This window comes from Heliconius melpomene, chromosome 5 (assembly GCF_056956725.1).
Source record: "Heliconius melpomene rosina isolate 202511_hmr_F chromosome 5, ASM5695672v1, whole genome shotgun sequence".
Classification (NCBI taxonomy): Eukaryota; Metazoa; Arthropoda; class Insecta; order Lepidoptera; family Nymphalidae; genus Heliconius; species Heliconius melpomene.
In genome coordinates this window covers 311727-337954 of record NC_140393.1, presented here as the reverse complement: position 1 = coordinate 337954, position 26228 = coordinate 311727, and the positions used below count along the sequence as shown (strand labels likewise).

Genomic DNA, 26228 nt, shown 5'->3' with positions numbered 1-26228 from the left:
TCCGTTGTCCACTTTCCGCCGAATTGTTCAGTGGCGGAACGTAACGTCGTGCTTTGCCAATAAATATGTAATTCCTCCTGGTGGGAGTCGAATTTACAACCTCTAGGGTTTATAGTCGCAGGTTTGTACACCTGGGGTACAATGGTTACCGATCATATTTAATTTTTTTTTATTTCTTTACATTACAAGAATTGGTTAAAAATCTAATGAAAATAATGTAAATCCTTACAATATAATAAATACTATGAAGCAGAGTGTATTCGCTTAAACGCGCTAACCTCACGAACTACTAATTCTTTGTTTTTTTTTCCTTGATAGTATATAATATTTATTTATTTTCATTTTCATTCAAAATTTATTTTCTTTGGTAACAATAAGTAAAAGCTAATTTATAAAACTTTATTGATAATAAATAACGGAAGTAAGCGCAACAGTTGTGGAGTCGATTCCCAGTCGGAGTAATCAATTATTTTCGTTCCCCCATTCTGGTATGAAGACAAAATATGTTATATAAAGTTCTGCCACTGTCTTGCCACACTAAGTTCAGAGGCTACCCTGATATATGCGTGTTACTGCGGGAACCTCAAACAAATGGGAAACGTAGTGGTAGTCGAAAGAAAAAACATAATTTTCTTATAAGTAAACAGGTAAGTTATTCCAGTTTGACCTACTTGAGTGCCGGGATGATGGTCCGCCATTCAGAACCGGTTCTGTTATACGAATTGAACTCGCTATACCGGTCTTGTGTATCGTTTCTTTTTGTGTGTTAGTGTCTCTTGTGGTTCTCATTGTCTACTACTGAGACCAGTCTTGAGGCAGGAGCACATCGGGCGACTGTAAACACAGGTTGTGGGTTCGATTCCTATTCGAAGAAAACGAAATATTTCATATTTTTATTTTCTCCCTCTGGTATCGAAGCAAAGCACCAGATTTCGATGGAAAGTGAATAATGGAAATATCATAATGGGAATGGAGTGTTTTAATACTAGGTTCCCAGGTTCCTTCTGCCTACGTTGCTCTGTGCGGGCGGCAGTGTGTAACTAAAAAAAGATGAAAGTATATCTACTAAGTTATTGAAAATAAACAAGGCCTTAATCGGATTGGAGCTCAAAACTATTAACAAGTTTAAATATGTCATACAAATAATATCTTTAATTAGAATTTGATTAGAAAAGATCAAAAATGTTGTTTACCATATTTTAATAGGTTCATTTATATTCTAGATCTAGATATTGGAATTAGAATTTTTATTGTGAATTAATTCTTTTGGAATGAATGTATATGTAAGTGTTTTGTTTGTGGCATATGCTAATGAAGCTGGTCGTGAGGGGTGACATCATCGGGTAACAAAAACAAGGTATCCATTATTGAAACTAGTATGTATTTTTTTTCTTTAATAATTTCTACATTTTCTCCTTTACGGTCTGTGAAATAATAATCAATTATTAAACAATTGATTTTTTATTCCATTTTTTTTCATTGTTAGTTTTGTAAATGTTGACAATTTTAGAAGTTTACAAGTGACTTGACTCTCTTTATTCCATTTAACCGATGAAAGTGTGAACTAATACTATGATATTGTGCGTTTTAAAACACTGGACCCTACGAACATTTAGATTTCATTTAAAAACACTGCTATTTATATAATAAACTCGTATATATAAATTACACTGGATGTATACAATACAACGATATAACATCTCGTCAAACGGGCGTGCGTACCGTCCGTACGCACATTTTCTTTCATTTTTTATATATTAAAACTTAAATAACTTAATACTTGTTTATAACTATATAATATAACCTGAGATCTTTCCAGTTTGAGGGCTCGGGGGCCCTCTAATCATACTCTCATAACTAACTCTCATTAAAGTATAATATATCTCATTAAAATTTTATACATTACAAAAGTAGTATCACAAACAAATGTGCGGCCCGGGTTGCTGGGCCGGGTTCCCCAGGTTCCCAGGTCCCCGGGGCCCAATAAATACCACCCATCCACTCAATATAATCCAAACAAAAATAACACGTAACACTAAATCGACCAAGGTATCGGTATCACAAGCGCGGCAGCCGAGATCAAGGCCTGCCTGCCCGGCCTGCCCGGCCTGGCCTGGCTGGCCCTAACGCCACCGCGCCTACTACAACTATACTTTACATATCACGCTGTGCTTTTTCATTATTTCTTATTACAAAATATAATTAATATACATATATTTTAATAATATTGATTGATATTTGTTGTTTTTTGTTTTGTTTAAATAGCGATACGCGAGACCTCACTCCGCTTGACCCCGGAACAGTTTTTTCTTTTCTATCGTGAATTGTGGGCTGATTATGATGGTGCCGCCTCTCGTTAGGTTTCTGGAAAGATAACAGTTTATTAGTTATGATGGTTACAACAGATATACAGAAAGAATTACGAATAAACTCAACAAAATTATTAAATTAGGTGCTTGAAACTCACTTTAAGAATTGCGGCAGTAAACTAGTCCAGTTGGTGGCGTCATGTTCCAAGTGGAGGTGTATCTCATGGGTGGTTAATGTGTTTGGGTCTATCTTGAATGCGGCTAAGCGTCTTCCAGCCACGTCCACTATCACCGCTGCTCCCCTCGACCCGCAGGGTTCGCCTTCTGCAAGAGCCAGGGTCTGTCTCGAAGCCCTCGCCAACAGTTCCGCTGGCACCAGGACTTCAGCTGTGGCTAGCTCACTGGCTCCCTTGGCTGCTCGAAGTTCCCTTTCGAGCCTCTGGGCCAATGCTGCCTCTGTTGGTACAGATATCGGTGCCTCTCTCCACGTCGGACCATTCCACGCTGTAACAATAGAAAATTGACATTATTAAATTGTTTTTAAAGAATATTTTTAAGTATAATTAGTCTAATTTGTATTACAAATGGATTATAATTATAATGTTAATGTTTCAAGATAAGCAAAGCTGTTAGCTAACAGAGGGTAACAGCTGTTATATCAGCTGACCGTGACGTTTGCCCGGTTTCCTTGGAGCCGCTAGTTCTTAGGTTACAAGTACTACAACTGTAGTAGTTATAGTTCCAGAAGTTTCATCTAGGTTTTAGGCTAGGCTAGGCTAGGCTAGGCTAGGTAATAAGTTAGGCAGTGAGGTAGGTAGTGATAGGTGGTGGGGCTGCGCGCGCCGCCTAGCAACACCTGAGCCGGTTAGAAAGTCACTTCCCCACCACAGGTCGTAATGAATAGAAAGTCTCACCTTTTTCACTACTGAATCCGACTCCGACGTTAAACTGACTCGTGACCGGCAGTATCTCCATGTTTTCCAAATTTTTATGACTTATATTGTACACTTTGTTTTTACTTTATCAAAATTGTTCCTCGATCGGAACCGACGACTACTGTTACTAACAAAATATCACGTTTTCCTATATTATTATTTGTACAACACGTTATTACTATTAATATTATTTATTAAAAACCGCTAAAAGCACTGTGGACTAGCTTAGAGATCGGGGCGAAGCGCTATCATCAGATCTGATATTGACTGGGTCTTTGCCCACTGTCCCCGACTCGGCTTTCTGTGACGGACTGACGATGCTGGGCGGAACTCGCGGTATATATAGAAAGACGGGGGCGGGGGTGAAGGGGGACACGCCGCGGGGGGCCGCGGGGGCACCGCGCGCCAGTCGCGACCAACCTTCAAGTGGAGAGCGCGTCTCTCTGCTCCTTGATTACCGGCTTTTGTGCCGGCCGGCCTTTTGTTACTTGTGAAGTTTAACTTCAGTGATTTTAATTTACGTGGTTCTTATTAATATTACAGTTCGTTTATACATAGTTTTAGGTTTACATTTAATATTATCATCTTTTAGTATTAAGGATTTTCTATTTTAGATAATGTATTGATGTTAGTGTATCAGATGCCGCAACGGCTAGGGTTGATGACGTGTCTTTTTAGTATTATCTTTTAGATTTAAATAAAATCATTATTCTTTTGTGCGTTTTTGAATTGTAAAATAACGTACATATATTTGTCGCTGTAAATGAGACTGGTCGCTAACGGATAGACGTTGTTTTGAAACAACGAACAATGGGCTTTGTTTAATATTTCGTTAACACCTTGAATAATGCACTTGGCAACAGTGTAGATTAAAAAACCGCTTCACGGGTATAGCAGGGTTCGCAGAGGGAACCTAGTGTTAAGCCAGTCCGTTCCCCAATCAATTATCTACACATTAAGCGAGTTAAGTGGCAGAATTCAACGCCGCGTTTGCCTTGTTACCGTTCACCAGAGCGGCGAAATGAAAATGACCAATTTTTTCAAGTGACAATTGAACCTATCAGTCTTTATAAACAAAAGTATCCAAGTCATTAATGTGAACATATTGCATAAGCCTACTGGAACTTTCTACCAATATACAAATTGTAAATATAGAAAAGCTGGTATTTTTTTTGTTTTATGTGAAAATGTTGTTTTTTGAAAATATATATCAATGATACGAAATAATGTTTGTTTGATTTAACTTTATAATGATACTAGTAAAATTAGAAGTTTAAAAAGATATCCAGATAAAATATTATCTCACTTTCTTTATGTTATCTATATTTCTACATAATGTTATAAAAAATACATTTATTTGAGTGGTTTATGTTATTTACTAATGGTAATTTAGATTACATTGTGTTAGAGTTGTTTTACTTCTCTAACTAGCTTTTTTATCAAAGGCTGAATAATTGTTGATTGTTGCGTTTCATATATTTAGTTTGAATGTATCTAAGAGTTTAGTGACTCGACGTTTTTTTTTTACTAATAGCTTAGTAATTTATGATTTTTACTTAAAATTGAATAATCTGTGATCTTTGCATAGAAACAAGAAAATAATTTCCATATTATACATAAAAATTGATATGTAAAACTGTTATCTCGATTGCAATCGTTATTGCATGGAAAACAATGGAACAAAAGGAAAAGAAAGGTTAGTTGCTACGCGAAGCCGGCCGGCGTGTCGGCCTTGAGTGAGTCACGGACCACGGTGCTGGTACTCTGTACTGTAATGGAAGTTACTTGTTTTTTTAGTTAAACTAAACTAAAAATATATGGAGCTAGATAAGAGAAGCTCACGCTGTATCCCATTCTGCTGCATTCTCCTCTTTTCCTAATTTAGTGTAGAACAGATGATATACGAAAAAAATATATTCAAAGTATAGTTGTAATTTGTAGTTTTAGATTATTTGACAAGTATTTTATGTTAGTCTATTTTAGTTATTTGTAATTCTATTAAATAGGAAAAGGTATTGTTTATTACATAGTTTTCTTAATATTCTAGATAAACATGTCTATGTAGAAAACTTAGTGGAAAAGAGAGTGATTCCACACTTAATTTTTTTTTCTATAGCTTATAGACGTGTATGTAAAAATATATAGAAACATATATCAGCTTGATAAATGATCATAAAAAAACTAATTAATAAATTAGTTATAAAATAGTATGTTTTTCTCGAGATAGCAGTATTAAAAATATATTTTATCTGTTCTTTACGTGTCTGTTTTATCTGCCGTGATAAATATTATTTTTATTGACAAAAGTATATAAATTTTGAATACTTGTATGCAGATAAAAAGAAACAAAATAATAAAACAAAATATAAGGTACCTACTTTATAATATATCGCGGCTTAAAACCTTCTTTTCTATAAATAAAGATTACTATCTACCTAAGTATAATTTTGAAGTATAGAGACAAAATTAGTATAATACAAGAAACTTATAAAAAAACAGTTAATTAGCAAAAAAATCAAATTTAAATTTAAACATAAAATGAACACGTCTTAACTTGTCATTACGAAAAACTTTAAGAGATTACGAAACGGTGAGTAATTTTCTAGACTTTAATTAGGAAATTTCGCAAATATACCATTCTTCGTGGAAATCATGTTTGTCTTCTTTCTATAAATATCTTAAAATATTTGTTCATCAGTTTTAGAATATAGGAAATATTAACGGTTAACCATACAATGCAATAATAGATTTTTCACAAGAGTAATGTTCTAAGGCTCTGGTGTCGAGGCAGAGCGCAGCGTTAAGATCCGCCGCTCTGCACGTAATGCGAAAAGAGAACGGAAGTGTCGTAATTGGAACGGAATTACTTAACATTAGGATCCCAGGTTCCCTCTGTCTAGCCTGCTTTTCTAGTGTTTTCGTTACTTGTAATATTGATAATACTATAAGTTTATTTTGTTATATTATAACTTTAATGTTAAGAATAACTTAATACTGAGGTTAAAATTCAGAGATCTTCGTGGCGCAGCGGCGCAGTGTTGTTGCAGGTTTGTTTCTCCTCAGGGGAATAAGTTTTTTTATTTATCGCTCTGGTAATAAGACAGCGATTAGCGATTAGCGATGCAATGCGTCGAAAGTTGGACAAAAAAGAGTAGTGTTTTAACATTAGATTCCCTCTGCCTAGCCTAGCAGGATATGCGGGATTACGATTACGATTATTACTCTGATTACGTAACCTTTTATATGAATGAGACATATTTATAAAATATAATCACCTTCAATTATCACAATTCTTAATATTACAATAACAAAGTAATTAAACTTTTTTTTCTTAATACAAAAAAATATTCAACATGAATTATAATACTAGCGCCTCGCTCGCGGCTTCACCCGCTTGAATTACACAATTCTTTAATTACTAATCTGAATTACTTTACAAGCCTTTATACCTTTATGTTAAAAACTACCACTGACTACCTAATGTAATGTTTATGTTAAATTAACCATTTTGTTTTTCAATAAAATGTATTTTTCTAATTGTGTATTTCATTTAATTGCCTTTTTTCTAACATACTGTTATTATGGAAACACAACTTATCATTAATATTTTTAGGTTGATACCAAAAAAAGAATACGAGAATTAATATAAAATAAATATGTTCGAATAACTAATAAGTTTTGTATTAATCCTAAAAATAGACAAAAACAAATTATATAGAAACATATTAAGTAATTATTCTACTTTTTTGTGTTGCTTTATATCAAAAAAAGTAACCAAATATTAATAATTTTTAATGATGTGTGTATACGATAATCTGTATAATTCCAAATGTATAGAATATCTAAAACGTGTCGGTAATACATGAAATATTGTTTATGTTATACTTTGCCTAGGTATTCTATAAGATACCAAAGAGGGGGCCTGCAGGAAGGCAGGTAATAAACATGTTTCGACTTGTTTACTTGCTTGCTTATACTTTATACAACCCTTAAATTTTATTCATAATTCTCTATATAAAGTACTTAAGGGATAATAATATTCGTAGTATTTCGTATATTGCCTGGATGACCCAGGTATACAATATGTTGCCGAGGAGGAGGGTATACAGATTGTCAGTAACAAAAAGGAAAAATACTGTTTTTTTTTCTATTTCATTATAATTTCTTATACTTATACTTACTAAAGAACTAAGACCAGTCATGGCGCAGGAGCACAAACGTGCGACTGTAAACGCAACTTTTATTTATTCGCTCTAGTCGCTAGTATTGACTCAATGCATAAAGCTAAAAAAACCTTAGGGTACTGAATTATTGTCAATTCCTTGAACTCCATTCCTGTTTTGCAATTCCATTTTACAGTCCACACGCAATGTATCGAAAATAGGCCGGTTAGTGATGAATGGAGTGACTTAACACTAGATTTCTGTCACTGACTGATTGACTCCTGTACATGGGAAGTAGCATGCAGCTAATATAAATATATGATAATAAGGTTGACAGCCCAGTTTATAGTCCACGTCATTCATTTTATCAGCAGTTGCACATTAATACAACAATTATTGCAGTTATAAATGATAAAATTAATTTTATCTGTACTTGCGATAGTATCGATCGAACTAATAATACCTATTAATTATTATAATCTTAGAAAAACAAATGAGGCCAGTCGCGGCGCAAGGGCATGCGACGGTAAACGCGACAGGCTGTGGGTTCGATTCCCATTAGGGGAATGAAATATTTATTACTTCGCTCTCTGAGTTCCGCCGCTCTCCTACTATGTGCTATGGGTATAGATGCAGCTAAAGAAAAATATTTTATTAAAATAGCCAAAAAGAAATTATATAATAAAAATAATTAGTAATTATTCTATTTTTTTGTGTTGCCATGCATATACAAAAGTTACCAAATGTTATTGAATTACAAAAAAAAAACAATACAGTTTTTATTCTATTTCATTATGAAGATTTATACTTACTAAAGAACTAAGATCCAAACCGACAACGGCTTAAAGAAATTAATTAAAATCGTTTTGTTATAATGAAAAATAAAATTTATTTTAGTAAAAAATAGTTTATATCAAAGTTGAAGAATATAATTTTTATATTTAAATTTGTCTAACGCTACCTAACATTTTAGAGATATTAATTGCTGTTTGCGAGACCCAGCGCTGTTTACCTACCTATATAATAATACCTATTTGCAAAAACTAATATAATAATAGATAGCAATATATAAAATTTTTAAATAGTGCTTTTAAAATTAGCAAAAAACGCTGTTTAGGCTAGAAAATCGTACGAAATTTCAAATTCGTACGCCTTTCAGCCCTGCGCGAGGCGAAGGCGCGGATGAAGGGGTTCTCGATTCATTCGCTATGGAACGTTTCACCGGCGAACAACGTGCATTCTGTATAAGAGCTTATTATAAAAATGGCGACTCGAGAACTGTTGTACGACGTATATTTCGCTCTGAATTCAATCTACCCAATCTAAGCCAATGACAAGAGTGTAATCAGGTCGTGGATCAAAAAATTCGAGGTTACGGGTTCGGTTCTGAACCAGAAACCGACAGGGCGTCCGAGGTCGATAAGGACAGAGGAAGCTGTTAATGAAGTTTCCACGTCCGTGCAAACCAATCCACACTTGTCAACCAGAGAGAGATTTAATGAACTTGGGATTTCACGAACTTCTTTGAGGCGTATTTTGGTGAAACATATATTTTTTTTAATTTATTACTATCAAATATATTTTTACATTAATAAGGCACTACAAAAAACCACGAAGGTTTGTCTCGAGTACCATAGTTCGCCTCTAAAATCTAAATTATATATAGATTTAAATAATATTTCTTTAATAGTTGATTCGGCACATCTTTCAACTATGCGAGTTCCTGGTAAGGATTTTATTGATTGAAGAATTACTTCTAGGCCCCGACTGTTCATCCTAATAAACTACTGGGTTTGTTAATTTTCTTTTTAGTTGTATGCATTCGGGGTGTTTGTTTTTATAAATAATTTTTATTTTTCACTTTTTTGTTACGATTCATTAAGGTAATGATAAATATGATATACCTTTTTGAACTCCTCGTATTGATCTCTTGAATTTGATACTCATATTGTGCTATTCAAACCCAAAAATGTTTTTTTTTACTTAGTCCAATGGCGTCCCACAGCCGCCATGGCCGCCGCCTTTAATGTCACCTATCTAAGAACACTAGTAATCTAACGATACCCAAATTATGTAAATCCGTTCAGCGGTTCTGGAGATATGAGGTGTTACAAACACACATACATACAAGATACGAAAACATAAAATCGCCATCCGCCTCTCCTAATTTCTTCTTCTTAACTACCCAACGGATTTTGATGCGGATTTCACCATTAGGTAGAGTATTTCTCAGGGAAGGTTTATATATAGTTTATTATTTGTACATTCTTATGTAATTTAACATAAATACGATAAATGTGTCCTACCCGTTGAGACACTTGCGCCCTGCCCACCCTGCTATATGCAGGACAGCTTAATATTACTATGACATAATAAAAATGAGATATGATACACACAGCGGGCACCGACCAGACTTACTACTTCACTTGAACATGTTCTTGAATGACTTACTTCAGTATAGAATAGAATAAGGCAAAAGGGTCCGTATTCATGGTTCAAATGAATAATACATGAATCGTTTGATAGTTTTATAAGACAATAGTCATTTTATCTTCTTGAAATATGCTATAAAGTAAGGCCTTTTTTGTTTTGTAGTAGTTGTATACTTAGAAATCGGTGATTCCGTTTTCGATTTTCTGGCCTTTATAGTCTAATTGTCAGTCGCCATAACTTAACGCCGTACTCTGCTTAGACGTGGCAATGAGAAAATAATTCTTTGTTAGAGTGTTATTTAAACTTACAACCACAACAGTTGGAAATAAAAAAGGAGTCTTGGAAACTTGCCGCCTTTAGCAAACGCGGGGCATATCCTGGCCGTGGCAATTGTCTACTCGGGCACTAAGGATCTGAAGAAGAAAGGAGCCTCAAAAATGAAATATATCCGAGAGTTATTATGTAGGTACCTAGCTTAAAGTAGCAAATTACCAGAGCGAGGTCCGAGCATATGGCTAAAATCGGGTATAAGCCAGAGAGCTTCTCGTCAGGTGCTCGTCAGTTTTGGGCCCTCTCAAAGGCTGCACTTGGCAATTTCAGCTAGTCTTCGCTACCGCCATTATATCTGAAATATCTTAACAATGCTTAGAGTTTAACTAAAAGGCTGTTAGGCGAGCTCTTTCTTCTTTGGACATACACAAGTTGAGCGGACCAGATGGTATCTTTCTTTTAGTGCTCCGTTCGTGTGCTCTTAAGCTGACACTGGTGCTAACTCATTTGTTACGGCACTCCTACTCAGCGTAGTGTCAGTGGAACCCGTGAAAGGGCGGTCTTATCTACCCGATCCCAAAGAAAGGTGATTGTTTCAATCCAATCAAGTAATGCCTATTGCTGCTACCTCTCTGCTCTCAAAAGCGATGGGGAGCATAAAGAATAGTCAGCTCTTGGTTTATCTGCAGGATCACCGATTGATCAATGACCGTTAATATGGCTTACACATGGGCACTCATCCAGTGATATTGTAGTTTCCCACAGCTGGGCTGCGGCTTAAAAGAATGAAACTCTCATTCTGCATCACAGAGAAGTGCCAGTTCGAATGCCGCTACGTTTAATTTTGGTTCTCCAATTTTTTAAATGTCTTTACAAAATACAAGCTTTACAAAATATTCTGCGGAATAAAGGTAGAAAGTTTCTACCCTTATTCCGCAGAATAGTTTGTAAAGTTCCAGAAATAAAAAAAGGATTTTTAAGTCCAAAAGCTATAATTAAAAATATTCCATAGGCCCGTAGCCTTTACCATAAAATTTAATTTGAATTCCTATAAGTATCATATCGGGTCCGCTTCCCGAGCATAGACGTTTAAAAGTCATTTACTTGATTTATTTAGCTACTGGTGTTTTGGGGCAAAAATTCTAAATTGAACCTTGTACTATCGTGATACGGTGTAACGCTTAATAGTGCCTCATAGGGTTGAAGCTTAATGAAAAGTATTAGTATTAGTAGTGTTTTAAAATAATTTTTATATAATATAATATTAGTATTTTTGTAAGTAATTTCTTGTTATATTCTCTAAAAAAAATATATATTTTGTTTTAAGAAAATATTTTGTATTTGCACAATTGAAAATGAATAATTTTAAGGAAAGATCGGGAGTATTTATTTTTAAAATAGTTACTTTTATACTAAACAAAATAAAACGGAACTTATTCTCCTAAATAAAGAAAATTACAGAAGCAGCTTCACGCTTTTTTTCACGTTAGGAAACTTAGTGTCTGTGTGTAAGACATTCTATACCCTACTTACCGCACAACTTTCAAAACATTGCGTGGGACTCAACGCCGCGCTTAACTATTGAGGCGAGAAAATAAAAATACTTTAAGTATAATCATCTGAGCCCCCTATTTAGGGAATAAATGCAAACATCATCATTACAGTCAAACGCAGTTCCACTACGGCCTCAAATAAATAACTAAAATATATCTTATTTTTGGTCTAATGACAGCCCTAACCAAAAGCCTGGTATACTTTGGGCGATTAAAATTGATAAATGGTTAAACAGGTATAGAGCGTAAAGCGCACTGATTGTTGTATCATTATAGGGTGTAGGTTTGATTTCCGCTTCATTATGTATGTACGAGTATAACTGTTTTGAATTATTTAAAGTGTTTTGGCTTGGACTTTTAGTATTCTTTGGAGGATTATTATTGGAGGCCTTCGTGGCGTCTGATTATAAGCGCGACAGTTGTAGGTTGGATTCCTGCTCTGCCAATTTTTTTTTTCATTTACTTACTTTGGTAACAAGACAAAGCCCGGCGTTGAGTTTTACCACTCCACACATTAAGGTAAATGTACGGGAGTTCGGCAGTTTAAGGCTCTCATAACTTTAAACTATTGTAAATACATTATTAAAGGTTATATGAATTTGCAAATTTTAGTGTGATCAAAGTGGGTCTTTTGGCAGTAATTTAATGTGTGAATTATGCGGTTTAACTTAACCTTAATTTTTATATTAATTTATTTGTGGACCTCTAATTTGAACCCTACTTCGTGATAAAATTTAGCTCTGTTTCTAACTTCGTGAGTTTGTGTCCCCTATTTCGGGTCACAAGTTTTTACCTCGCGAGTGAGGTTTTATAATAAAAAAAATTAACACCTTTATTGGTTTGGATTGTAAAGAATTTGTAAATAAAAAAAAATAGGTAGATCAGCTTAACGACATTAAAACTTTCATAAAAAAAATCAAATCAAATTAAATCATCTTCACGCTGTATCCCGCACACAGCAGGATAGGCCTAGGTAGGTAGGTAGGTAGATAGGTAGGTAGGTAGATAGGTAGGAACCTAGTGTTTTTAAAACACTCCGTTCCCCACTTTCTGCGGAATTCCGGAGTCACAGCATGTTAAGTGGCACAACTCAACGCCGTGCTTTGCCTGAAATATAAATTTAAATAAATATTTTCTATTTTCTATACTATTCCTATTTTCATCTCCTGGAGTGGGGATCGAACCCACAACCAGTCGGTTTTACAGTCACACTTTGTACTTCTGCGCCACGAGTAGCCCCAACTTTTATAATTTACAAATTATATAAGCTCAGTTTTAAAAAAACTACATTTTTGAACGTTTATATATTTTTTTATAAAAAATATATAAAAAAACTCAAAATTCAAGTTAAATTTTTGAAGCTAGGTATGCCAGTTTATAGAACTATATATTTTCGCAACCAGTTTGTACGGCGTTTTGTGTTTAGTAGGTATATATTATATTCCTGAAAAATTCTTGAAAAAATAAAAAGATCTTTATTTAGACTTATAACAAGACTAAGATAAACACTATTAACAAAGACAAAGAAGTCAATGTGCTGATTTTACGTAGATTTATTTGTCACGAAGTTAGAGAAAATAATGAAATGTAGGGGATCTTATTTCGTGTTACTGATTTTAGTAACTTCCGCAGTTCTGTTTATTCAGTATTTTTTACATTATGTAAAGTAATCATTAACAACCACGTATATTCGATAAAATACACAACAATAAATTATAAAGGTTGATTAAAAAATAAAATTACATTGGCAGTACCTATACGAATTTAGCTTAAAATTACCAATTCAGGTTACCTTTAAAATAGTAATATAGAAATTTAAGTGGACAAAACATATACCGAATTTCGATCACGAGAAACTTTAATAAATACAGTAACTGATTTTAAGCTTTAAATTTAAATTATCTTAGTTATAACATAAATATAAATTTATTAAAAAGTATTTAAGATTTCCCTAATTCGGTAGTAACACGAAATAGCGGACACTTGATAAATAAAATGTCTGCTATTTCGTGAATCGATTTATTGCAATTTTAAAAGAATTTTATGCTTCCATCTATTTTTTTTTTCAATAAAATGTTTAATTATAGAATACAAAAAAGCATATATTCAATGTTTTATTCGAATAACTTACTTTTGTCTTTCTACAACCTTAAGAAATTCTTACCCTAGTCTTACGGTCGCAAGCATCGCAGACACGTTACAATGCAGTTTGTAGCCAACTCTGCGTTTAAAATGTCGCTATACGCTCAATTTTATCATTAAAATATTGTTACTTAGTTTTTAGACAGTTGAAAGTATAAAGATTATATACCAATATATAGTTTCCGTAAATAATACTTAAATTGCTTATTATTTTTGCCAGAAGCAAAACTCACGAAACCACGTACTATCACGAAGTTACCGTCACTTACCTTACGTCTCGAATTCGAGCGGAAATTAGAGAACGGACGATCTTAACAGTAGATTCCCTCTTCCTTCCTTGTTATATGCGGAATAAATCTTCCCTGTGTTAGGATTTTCATTTTGAATCTACACCTACCACTATTAACCAGACACATGAAAAGATTTTAACAAAACCATATACTTACTTATAATATTTCGCCTTTCAAAATAACACAAAGGGACAAAATGTCATAAATTGTAAAGGATTCGCTCCCTTTTGCTTGGGACAAGGGATTGTTAATAACATATGAAAATTTGAACGTAGAGGGATTTGATCCGTGCCTCGTGAAAACTGTCCAAGCGTTTTGACCACTAAGCCATATGTTCTCATCAAACAACGAAGAAATTCTAAAAAGCTGACCGAACCCGCAATGAAGAGATGTCACACTGAAAACGAAGAACAACGTGCTCTGGTGGATTTGGCGTGTTAAGAGAATGAATGACAAATAAATGACAAAAAATATTTATAAACTAAGAATGAGTGGCAAGAAAGGCAGAAGGAGACCTCGATTGAGTTTTCATAATATTGGAGGAAGGTCACGTAAAGAGCATGATGCACCCAGGATGGCATGTATAAAGAAGTTGATGACAGTGGACGAGGCGTAAGAGGTATACAGAGACTGTTGCGTTCCACCTCCTGCTCTCTGCATACCCTGCCATATACGAGATACGTGAACTCTTCGTCCATTCAGAGACATATCCATTATCCAGTATTACATCAGAATACAAAATGGTTCCACATTATACCTGCATTTGTAACCGTCAGTATGCAGCTTGCAGTTACTGCGTTGAACGAATAAGGATTAGGTGAGAGTGCACCAAGATTTATATCATTTTAAAGTACCACTCGAAAGTAGTGGTTTTCTCTTCTATTGTTAACATTGTAATGTTGAAATATTTGATTAGGTGCCTTAGGTGCTAGCCTAGTGATTAAACTCTCCGTTTTCCATGCTCTGCCCAATTTTCGAGACTTTACGTGTTGAGCGGCGAAATTTACAGACTGTCGTAATAAATAACTTTTAGGTATGGTTCGACCTTAATACCTAGATTAGTTAATAGAACTCCTATTGCTAAATATTATTAATTAAATAGTACATGTTGGCGAAAACTAAAATTGGTTGCGTCGTGGCGCAGTGGTACACGGTCGCGGGTTCGATTCTCACGTGGCGAAGTGATTTTATTTCAATTATATATATATTTTTGTCAATCTGGTAATCTGGTATGCAAAGCGCATCTATCACTTATTTCTCATAAGCATATATGAGCAATAAGTGAGGAAATAATTATCTTCACAAATTACAAAAAATAAAATATTGTTTGCATAAACATCTGTGTTGGTTAATACTCGTACGTGAAATCAACTCAAACAAAGCTGTCATTGTTATCAGTAGGTACTGTTAGGGGACTACTTATGGTGGAATAGCAGCTACCATTCCGGTGGTCGTGGCACAGTGGTACACCGTCCAACTGTAAACGAAGGCCGGAGGCGGAGTGTCTTAACACTAGTTTCCCTCTATCTATCCTGCTATATGCGAAATGTAGTGAAAATTAAAAAAAGAACAGAAATGAACCCACAATTAGAATACAGATTACTTGCAAATAAAATAAATACAACAGATAACTACAAAAGTGACCCCATAGCAACAGTGGGTGTAACAGCTGCCTGTTACGGTTATGATTAAACTATTGCATTTCGAAGGGTTGCCAACGAGCAAGGTGTGATTTTTACCTCAATTTGTCAACTTATGCTAATATTTACTATGGAAGTAAACAGCTGCCCGTTGAAATTAAAAATAATACGACAGTTGTAGGTTCAGTTCGAATTAATTTTTTCAATGCTCTGGCAACAAGACAATGCGCGGCGTTGAGCCATGCATCTGAACATGTAATGTAAGAATTGGGCAGTCCATAGAGATCATTTAATTATATATTGTTTTACATATCGTAATAAACTGAGGAAGACTAGTGTTAAGACACTCCATTACCAAGTTTCTGTTCCATTCTCCAAAATATTTAACAAAATAGCAGAACTTAACAGTTTATATATACTAGGGCGCTGAATCGGAAATAGTTTAAATATAATCACTAACCATCTACCAAAATGGAAGGCACACTGTCCACTGAGCCACCGCGGCGTCCCTAATACACCACAAGTAGGAAGGTTCCCTCAGTATCTATATATGGACCGTTTATTTTGGAAGTGGTGTAAGTCCATTTTTGAGAAAAATGAGCTATCACGTAATTCATGCTTAATTTAATGTAATTTTTTTATATATAACTAGTCCGTGTTTAATTTCTCAAAAAAAAACCCACATTTTGAACAACTTAAAATCGGTCGGTAAATGAAATTGCATAATCATCGACATACTAACCTTTAATTTTCTCGAAACAAAAGAAAATGGACTTACACCACTTTCAAAATAAACGGTCCATATAATAAACGGGCGTTGTTGACGGTAACGCTCTAACACTTTGTACAAACAAATAGAAGCCCACACTGGTAGATTGACATGGGAAGTAACTGTATATTCCATACTAATATTATTAAGAGTTTGTTTGGTCGAACGCGCCAATCTCAGGAACTAATTCATACCATGAATTGATAATTTGTTTTAGGTTAGTCATACACGTTGGGTTGAGTTCCGCCACTCAATGTACAGTATCTAGAATTGAGACTGAGCTATCCATACCTTCTATATGTGGAAGACAGCGTGTAACATGATGACTCTAGTGTCCCTCTACGCGTCTGTCACGACCACATATCTCGAGATCTCGTGGAGTTATCAACGTGAAATTAGTATTCAATATTCTGGTTTACGATCTCTTGCAGCAGAGAGAAGTTCAATCTTCTCAGTCAACGCAATCAAAAATACCAGGGTCTAGTCATTATTATTACTGAATTTTGTATGAAATTGTATTAACATCCTCTAGGTTATTATTATAACCTTTAGGATCCTCCCCTTGCTCCTACAATGGCTAGATGTAGGGACCTGGAAAAAAATAAAAAAAGAGAATTTACGAACAAATTTATAAACATAAGACATTTCATACAAAATCGTTATAAACTTATAATAATAATTATTTATTTTATACAAAATGAATGCATATGACCCGAAGTTTAAGTTTGTCAACTTCTATAAATTGTACTTAGAATAGGCACACAATCCTTTAATTGGTACAGAACCCTCGGTATGAGAGTCCGAATCGCATTTGACTGTTTTTTTTTAATATAAACAGTATAATCATTCGTGAGGATCATTGCTCATTGCTACTACCAGTACCTCGTTTACAATTAGACACCCTCATTTGTTTTTATTTCAACTTCACGCTGTACCCCGCAAAAGAACGAACTAGGAAAAATAAGAAATAACTCATTCCCCGAGTGGGATCTGAACGCACAACCGTCGTGTGTACAGCCGGTCGCTGTGCCACGATGGCCACGTCTCGTTTGCGTCACTATATTACTTTAAATATAATATAATGTGTAAAACAATACGCAGACGTAAAGTGAGTCAAGGTGGTTTAACAAAGGAAGCGAGTCTTAAGTAATAGCATTCGGGACTGATGTCGATTCCGTCCGTGGATAAATTGTGAAACAGGTGTCTCTTTGTTACATTGTTATTATTAAAGAGAGCACGGTGCTTAGTTACGCACGCTCACATGTGATGTCTCCAAATTGTCTTAGCATTAGGTACATGTTCTCAAAATTATTAAAAGTACACCTTGTTGGTTACTATGTGGGGGTCTATGGGAGTCTTCAAAAACAGAGTCAACAAGTTACTTACAGCATTCTTGAGATTAGCGCGTTCAACCAAACAAACTCTGCAGCTTTAAAATATTAGAATAGAAATAAAGATTATTCAGTTTTTTGCCAATCGGCTTGAACGTCTTAGATACCTACCGTTAGTTACATTACGAAGAATGTAATTTATATAAACTAAATTGAAGAATTGTACTTTTTGTGCATTTCACGACTCCAATAACATTTAGCTACTTTATGGTTAGTCGTACTCAGGTACCCCAATTAACTCTAATTGCTATTAAATTGTACAATAATTGTATTAGTACAAAAAATATATTAAGTCAATAGGTTTGATGTAATTTAAAAGATAATGGACGTCTTCGAGTGCGGGTAAGTCAGCTTATTAAAATACAATACTTATTTCGTAATAGAAATCAATAAGTTCGAGGCTGTCGTGGCGCAGGGCAGGGCACAAGCATGTGAGTGTCACGCAACGGTTGTGGGTTTGATTTCCATTCGAGGGAATAAATTATTACTTATTAATATTTTCATTTCTTCGCTCTGGTACCGAGGCAAAGGCGCGGTACCAGAGCCTCGAATTCAGCGGAAAGGGACGAACGCCTCCCCTGCTATATGTGGGATACAACGTGAAGGTAAAAAAAAAAAAATCGGCACAACGGCCGGTACTCGGTGACGGTAGTGACGCAAGCGTTGCTGTTGCTAGGCTAAAACAATATTGCGAAACTGTGACACTATCTTCAAGAATTTGTATAATTTGGTGATCTTTTTTTAATTTCATAATGAGTCACTTTTTCGACAATAATGGATTACAATAACTAAATGAATTGTAGAAGACAGAGTTATTAGTAAAGTGCTAAGTGTGACTGGAGTGCGACGGTTATGGGTTCGATTTCAACTCGGGCTAATGAATAAGTTTAATTTCCTTACACTGATAACAAGACGAGGTAGAGGTGACAGATTCACCAGTCATCATCCAATGTCTCGAAAATTAGACGGAAAATGGGGAACGAAGTGTCGTAACACTTGGTTCCCTCAGCCTAACCTTTTGTATGTTCATAAATTATTGTTATCTCGATTTTTTTTACGTTCACGTTTTATCCCGCATTTAGGTTGGTAGGCAGAGGGAACTCTGTGCCTCATTAACAGAGCGAGGAAATGACAATATTAAATATTTCAATCCCCCTTAATGGGATTCGAACACACAATTGCAGTGTCACGTTTGTGTCCGTGCGTCACGATGGCCCCGAACACTTTTGAGACATTGCGTATTGCGCGGCGACGCTCAACGCTGCTCCACTGTCAGACAGTCGTTAGTTTGATACTGACAGAGGGGATCGATAGATTAAATTCAAATTCAAATTCGAAATATTTTGTTATTTATTCAAATAGACTGTTATAAGCACTTTTGAATCGTCGAATGAACATATGAACAAAAAGCTACCACCGGTTCGGAAAGCAGTTGTGATGAGAAGAGCCGGCAAGAAACTCAACAGTTGCTCTTTTCAAAATCAATGGTACAATCTATTACATCTACGACATTAATTCCATACATGCTTATCCTCTAAATATTCTTGAATTATTAATAAAATCTAGGCTAATTGTTAGCTTAGTTAAAACTAACCGACTTATCAATTATATTATATTTAATATACACGTTATAATAAAATTAACTAAATTAATTATATAATAATTGAGGCCAGTCGTGGCGCAGGGGCACAAAATGCGATCGGAATCGCGACTGGTTGTAGGTTCGATCTCCACACGAGAAAATGAGATATTTAATATTTTCATTTGTTCGCTCTGGTGACGTTGAGTTCCGACACTCAACACGCAATGCCTCTAGAATTCAATGGAAAATGGGGAAAGGGGTGTCTTGACACTACGTTCCCACTACCTTTCCTGCTCCGTGTTTGTTATAGCGACCCAAACTAATAACGTTTTATTTGAAATAGATTAATAAATACATATGTATATAATAAACAAGTTAATTACCCATTAATATATAGGTTTTTAGCCTAATTAGTAGTTCTAGAACCAGTGGCAGTAGGTAGTGTACGGTGTACGCTGTACGCTGTACGACACAGCTAGGTCACGTACGCCCATCATATATACAACTCTATGAAACGATCTCAGCGATTAAGATAATTACCCCGATTATATACTGATGGTACAAACTAATGTCAGTTTGTTTCTAGGTTTGTACGTCTATATGGGAGCTTGTGGTGGGGTGTGTGGGTTCCATTCTCGTTACGTTTTAAAAGCTAAAGCTTTTAAGACAACATGTAGATTTTTATTCTCACGCTGTGTGCCACACATACCAGGCATAGAGTGAACATAGTGATAAAACACTCCGTTAACCATGAAACGCGGTATAATTTCACATTGAAAGAACAGTGTCCTGACATTAGCTTCCCTTTGCCTAACCTGTTTATGCGGATACAGCGAGAACTAAATTAATGAACTTAACAGGTAATTAATAAAACATTTTTTTAAAGAATAATGACTCAGTTCTATTTTTTAAGCTATAGGGGAGACTTAAGTCGCTACTTATACTCACATTAATGTGGTATGCATTTAACTCCACAATCACAGCATATAATATAAAATTCCAAATATGGGCATATAAAGAATATTTTTATTATTAAATTTCTCACATTAATCGTACTATAAATTTTCCTTTTAAGTTATTCTATTGAAGGAAAATGACGCAATGATACGAAATCATTAATTTTGCCCAGTCATTTACTATATGAACATAATTACATGTATTTCGTCATAATTTGTTCAGTATCCAGTGCGGTTCTTTCTGGTGGGGAAAAATATAAAAATAATTAATTCCCCCGAGTGGAAGTCGAACCCATAATAACCGCTCTTACAGTGAAATACTGTAGTCTGTATCATATACGACTATATATGTACCTAATATATTTCTTAAATTGTAATTGATCAAGAGCCTAAATTTTTACTGTCTCTTAGTAACAACTACTTCCTCTAAAACCTTGAAACTCCCACGTCTTTAACTTTGTAATATAATTGAAAATGTTCGACATTATATAGTACAGTACATACATATTATATATTTTATTTAAAATGTCACGGCCATTGCCTTATTGCTTACAAAATGATATTGCTATAGACTAATGTATATACACATCCCTTGTATTGAGAATTAATTATTTTCATTTCCTTACAATAGTCAAAAGACAAAGTGCGGCGTTTTGTTCTGAAATTGGGAACAATTGAGGTGCGGTGCGTGGAGAACATTGTAACCTAACAATAGGTTCCCTCTGCCTACTCTAGTATACGCGGGATACAGCGTGTAACGATATATTTGTGTATACAATATTACCCCGAGTATCCGAAATTCCGAAGCAATCGTAATTCTCCAAGTGAACGAATATTTTATTACATTCTCGAACGAACGAGCGAAACCGAACGTAGCTGAGCGAGAACGAACATACAACGCTGTAAGTTTATCGAACCAGTCGCTCGCCGAGTGTTCCGCGAGCGAACGTGCGCGCGAATTCGGGAGAACTTGTTTAGAATTTATGGAAGTCACTCTAATATTACTAGTGAAGCCTCATTTTGAAAAGTAAATAACTTAAATCGCACAAATTGAAGAGGTAGTCTGTGAATTATATGTTATAGTTAGTGTTTTGTAGTTTTACCAACTTGTGTGACATTCATATAATGTTCATTTTGCACTTATTTCAAAGACATTGCGTGTTGAGTGACGGAACTGAACACCTCGTTTGCCTAACAATACTAAAAGTAACTGTATAAAGAGACGATGAGTTCGATAGAAGATAAACCGACGGAGTTAGGATGGACAAACGATCATATAATTAATTTAGTAAATGAATATAAGAAAAAAACGTGCCTGTGGGATCCAAAACACTCCCACTTTAGAGTACAGGCGGCGAAGTACGAGGCCTGGTGTGAATTGGCGGAAATTTTCGAATGTGAAATAGCTGATTTGAAAAAGAAATTCAATTCTATATTGGCCTCTCACAGACGGGAAAAGGCCAAGGTTCGAATCGGGGGACGATCTACTTGGTTTTTGTATAACGAGCTGAGTTTCTTGCCTACTCATATATCGCATGAAGACGCTGCTTCATCGGTAAATAAGATGAGACGTTATTTAAATATATATTTTATTTTCTATTTATTTATGTTTTAAAAAGACGACGGACTCTATCCATCATGTGCTGCCTAATTCCCAAGGCATTGCATATTGAATTGTGGAACTCAACGCTGCACTCTAAATGTACGTAGGTACATGTAGGTCGTTGAGCGTGTGATCACGACAGTTGTGGGTTCGATCCCCACTCGAAGGAATAATTATTTTCAGTTCCTTGTTTTGGTTTAAAAGAATAAGCGTGGCGTTAAAATCTGCATCACTCTGTATGCAGGTTACAGAGTGAAAATATAAAAAAATATTACTAAGAATTTATTATAATATGTTTACATACAAAATGTTTTAAAATTTTCCTCCTTTCTTTTACTTAATAATGAATACCAAACCAGTTTTCGAAACTTTTAAATATTTCGTAATTAAGATGACCTAATTTTTTTATCACGCGAAAGAAAGAGGTTTTAAAAAATATCTATATAAATAATAGTAATAAAAATATTATTTTTATAATACGTATGATTATATAAAAATTAATCCCCGCCCACAGTACAGGCTCCCGTGGCCAGCGTTACAGAGTTGGAATGTAAGGTTCAATTCGACCAAAAACTAGGCCACCTTCCTTCACGCTGTATCTTGCACTTACATGATAGGAAATATGGGACCCAGTGTTAGGACACTCCGTTCACCCTTAAGTCATTTTTGTTCCACATTTTTCACTTTCTTGAAGCCCATCCCCAGAATAGAACGCCACTGTGTCGCGACGGCATTAAATAAATATGCAAAACTTTAATATTTTCCGTCTATTCGAGCAGAATGAACGCTAATGTGTATGCACAATTGCTGGCGAGGCCAATAGCTAGCTTTAATAAATAATATAACAATTGAATGAAATTACATATAATTACATATTTTACTATATTATTGAAATATCTAAAATTAATTAATGTTAAACTATTCTATTCTGTTGATAAACGACTGACTGACAAACCAAATACTAGTACTGGACTTGTACTGGAAAAGGTTGAAAAGCATGTAGCCGTTGGAATTGGGATGGTTAGGGAGTGAAGAGGAGAAATAAGAGTCACCAGTTAGGTTCTATATAAGGCGTTGAGTTCCTCCAACTGGCACAATCATTGAATTTGGCTAAAATTTGAGAAGCGATGGTTGTGGCCCTGTGGGCTCGACCCCGAATAGGTGCTATACATTATTCTTATTTCCCGCTATGTTAGACAAAGAACGTCATTAAGTCCGCCAATCCCCCACTTAAACAGTGTCTCAAATCCTATACTATATTTCTTCTTCCTAGCGTATACGGAGCGGTATTTCCTGTACAAAATAATAAAAAGTAGGGACGAATCACTAGTTTCACAAAGGAATAGCTACTCAACTACAAATATAAAGAAACGACCCTGACACACAATTCATACACATACTCGTACATACATACAGTGTGTTCTGTTCAAGACCAATTGTTTCCAATTCGGCGTTGATAACACGACCTCGATTTAAATTCGCATAATCAAATGGTACAATAAGTTTGATATTCTATTTTTGTTTATCTAGAAATTAATGAAAATGACAAAAAAACTATCTGGTCAGAACACAGCAGACATTTCAGTGATTGAGTGTGGGGTTGAATTTAACACCACGCCTTATTGTGTCTAAATAAATGTCTTACCTTACCTTTTCTTAAAGCTCTGTCTTATAAAATGACATAAAACACATTTTTTTACGTTTTTCAGACACAAATAGAAAAAAAATCGAAGACAGCAGAAGAAGAAGCAGCAGAATCAGAAGAATCAGAAGATGACAGTCGTGGAAGTCCAATTGATATTATAATCAAGGGAGAACCGCAAGTAGAGGAGCAGACGTTACCAAAAATTCAGTACATCAATTCCAAACCACGTTTGACCAGAGTTTTAAAAAGGAAATTAGTGAGAGAGCCTGAAAAGCCCAGGATTTTAGAAAGAAAATTATATAAACGGCAAAATTTCTACAAAAAGAAAGACGAGTGTGACAGCTTTGGTGAGTACATTGCTATGTCCTTGAGGAAACACAACGAGAGGACGAGGTCCATGATAAAACAAGCGATAAATAATATTTTATTCGAACAGGAAATGAAGAAATATAATGCTGGCTGCTCCGAGTATGTGCTGATATCGACAGTTGATGAAAACCCTTTAGTGTCAGATTAATTACATTTAAGATTTAGTCAATATTTTTGGGTATAATTGAAAAAATAAAACCTGATTTATATTATTTATTTGTTTCAGTCATGTGAATTAAATAATTAAGCCCTCATGGTGCAGTGGAACAGTGTCTCACTATTAACGTGATAGATGTTGACGGCGTGTTGTGGAACTAGGTTCCCAGATTCCCTCTGCCTACCTTGATACTTGCGGGATACATCTATAACATGGAATGAAATTCGACCCACAATCATTTCTTTTGGTCAAAGAAATCATAATTTTACCATAATTTTGGATACTTAAATAATGATTAATAGTTAAAAGGAAGTACGTTATGAAGCGTCATTAACATATATTTTACGTTCTATCTTATCTTCTGACAGCCTTCGCCACCTTGCTATAACCAGAACAACTAATATGCCACCTATGGGTTTCACGCTGTAACCCGGTTAGCAGGGTAGACGCAGGAAAGGTAGAGTCAAAACACTCCGTTCTCCACTTCATTGTATGTTGCACTTTACCTAACCGATTGCGGACTGATATCAAACCCATTATCTAATTAACTATCTTGCTTATATTCACAAATCTAAAGCGAATCACGAAGAAATTTCTCCAGAAAAAAACTAATCCAAATTCCAATCCTCATTTCTCAGCCATCTGTCAATCATTGTCAATTTATAAAAAAATCTGACGTTTCCACGTAAAAACGCAAGTCTTCAACTCGTCAGTGGCATACGCTCTCAATATTGTAAATTATCTATTTTTCCTTATTTTTTTTACCATTTTAAACTGTATACGTGATGTGGTGCACGATAGCACTTTTACCAATGTTTACAAAACATTTCTTTCCATTGCTCTGTCAGTTGCACCCCTCAAATACAAATTCATACTAAAATGCAATGGATTTTTCAAAGAATTATAAAGCAAGTCATTTTATTCTGCAACAGTAAACTGCATCGTTCCGTACTGTTGCTATCTAATCCATTGCGTGCTTATTATGTAAATAATTTTATGATATATTTTCTTAACACTCAATGTATGCTAAAACTTACCTTGATTGATTGAAATAGGTAAAGGCTAGATGCATTAGAGCACGGCGATCCCATCACGCCACTTTACGTCACAAACTAGTTGCTTATGAATGTGTGTATCATTTAGTTGAGGTCGTCGTGGGCAGCGTCTGACAGTAAACGCGGTTGTGGGTTCGAATCCCGCTTAGGGTAACGAATTATTATTATTTTCTTACTCTGATAACACGAAAAAAAGGACGTTGACTTTCGCCACTCTATACGCAATGTTTCATATATTTGATGGTAATTGGGAACTAGGTTCCCTGTAGGTAGAATACGTAAAGTAGTTTTTTTTGTTATATTTAAAAACAAATAGGTTATATTACAAACAGTGTAGTTTTAAGCTTGTTCAGTAAAATGTGAGTGTGTGAGCTGCATAGGCGGTTATTATATTTCAACAACGACGCCCAGCAGTCTGCTGTTTATTAAATACCAAGTTCAGCTGAATTTGATATTTTGATTCTAGTACGATATATGAGATGTAAAAATATATGTTGTTTTTTTTTTTAATTCACGCTCTAACCCGTATATAGACAATGAGTCACACCTAGTATGAAACTAAGTGATAGAAAAGGCGCAGCTAGATAAACGCGGTACATTTGGTATATAGATCTTTGAAAAATATTCTCGTTCTTTCTTTTCCTAAAAAAACGGGATTTTAAAATCTATAGTTCACATAAACAAGTTAGGTACGCGTTCTCGTAGTACATATAATAGAGATGCGGCTACACAGACAGACAAACAGCTAACATTGTTAAAGTCAAAAGAAAGTATTGCGTGTTCAAGTGAGCTTATTGTAAAATAATATAAATAGAAACGTGGTCTTCACACGGTTTTCCTAGTTGCTGGCTGATATCTGCACATCAGCGATGAAGAGATTGTGGAAAGTGGAATATACCAGTTATACACGAGAGGCTGTAAACGCGACAGGTTGTAGGTTCGATTCCCACTCATTGTCCCTCTGGT

The 26228-nt window shown here is 35.0% G+C and overlaps 2 protein-coding genes across 4 annotated transcripts; one reads left to right on the top strand and one right to left on the bottom strand.

The window, feature by feature from the left end:
* Positions 1-1360: 1360 nt before the first annotated feature.
* LOC146538750 (protein charybde-like) lies at positions 1361-3527 on the bottom strand. Its single transcript, XM_085185243.1, has 3 exons — positions 3224-3527; positions 2468-2813; positions 1361-2364 (listed from the first exon to the last, which is right to left on the bottom strand). Exons 1-3 carry the CDS (start codon positions 3282-3284, stop codon positions 2280-2282), a joined length of 492 nt encoding a protein of 163 aa, XP_085041369.1. The 5' UTR covers positions 3285-3527; the 3' UTR covers positions 1361-2279.
* A 17566-nt stretch (positions 3528-21093) lies between these two features.
* LOC146538749 (uncharacterized) lies at positions 21094-25814 on the top strand. 3 transcript variants are annotated; one of them, XM_085185242.1, is made up of 3 exons: positions 21094-21988; positions 23746-24028; positions 24277-25814. In XM_085185242.1, the coding sequence occupies exons 1-3, from the start codon at positions 21659-21661 to the stop codon at positions 24282-24284; spliced, it is 621 nt and encodes a 206-aa protein (XP_085041368.1). In that variant the 5' UTR covers positions 21094-21658; the 3' UTR covers positions 24285-25814. The 3 variants fall into 3 exon arrangements, with proteins under 3 accessions (XP_085041368.1, XP_085041367.1, XP_085041366.1); XM_085185241.1 differs by lacking the exon at positions 24277-25814 and adding an exon at positions 24118-24262 and having other exon boundaries at positions 21098-21988; XM_085185240.1 differs by lacking the exon at positions 24277-25814 and having other exon boundaries at positions 21100-21988; positions 23746-24262.
* The last annotated feature ends 414 nt before the right edge of the window (positions 25815-26228 follow it).

Bases quoted from the DNA above. Each gene is read 5' to 3' on its own strand.
- LOC146538750 (XM_085185243.1), bottom strand. From the start codon at position 3,284: ATGGAGATACTGCCGGTCACGAGTCAGTTTAACGTCGGAGTCGGATTC. The intron at 2,814-3,223 runs GTGAGACTTTCT...CTATTGTTACAG, and splicing joins CGGATTCAGTAGTGAAAAAG to CGTGGAATGGTCCGACGTGG. The intron at 2,365-2,467 runs GTGAGTTTCAAG...TTATCTTTCCAG, and splicing joins TTACTGCCGCAATTCTTAAA to AAACCTAACGAGAGGCGGCA.
- LOC146538749 (XM_085185240.1), top strand. From the start codon at position 21,659: ATGAGTTCGATAGAAGATAAACCGACGGAGTTAGGATGGACAAACGAT. The intron at 21,989-23,745 runs GTAAATAAGATG...TACGTTTTTCAG, and splicing joins ATGAAGACGCTGCTTCATCG to ACACAAATAGAAAAAAAATC.